The sequence below is a fragment of the Blennius ocellaris genome, assembly GCF_963422515.1.
Source record: "Blennius ocellaris genome assembly, chromosome: 11".
Taxonomy (NCBI): domain Eukaryota; kingdom Metazoa; phylum Chordata; class Actinopteri; order Blenniiformes; family Blenniidae; genus Blennius; species Blennius ocellaris.
The window spans coordinates 13,897,959-13,898,255 of NC_137660.1; the positions used below are offsets into that span (position 1 = coordinate 13,897,959).

General features: G+C 67.7%; 1 protein-coding gene across 1 annotated transcript in view; it reads left to right on the top strand.

Annotated features, from left to right (window-relative positions):
- ascl1b (achaete-scute family bHLH transcription factor 1b) overlaps positions 1 to 297 on the top strand; it is a gene marked incomplete at both ends in the record, with an annotated part of 600 nt that continues 303 nt past the window's right edge. Inside the window, one exon of the mRNA XM_080504675.1 lies at positions 1 to 297. This exon is cut by the window's right edge and continues 303 nt beyond it. Within this exon, the coding sequence (XP_080360801.1) occupies positions 1 to 297 (297 nt within the window).

Here is a 297-nt window from a genome sequence, read left to right on the forward strand (position 1 = left end):
ATGGAGACGACCACCGTCACCACCACGCAGACCGCATTCGGCTTTGGACGCGCCACCATCAGCCTGCACGCACCCGCGCAGGACTGCGCGGTGCCGGCCGTGCACCCCAACGCCAGCGCCGCAGGCTTCCAGAGCAAAACCAAGGTGCTGAAGAGACAGCGCTCCAGCTCGCCGGAGCTGCTGCGCTGCAAGCGGCGCCTGAGCTTCAACGGTCTCGGCTACTCCATTCCCCAGCAGCAGCCCGTGGCCGTGGCCAGGCGGAACGAGCGGGAGAGGAACCGGGTCAAGCAGGTCAAC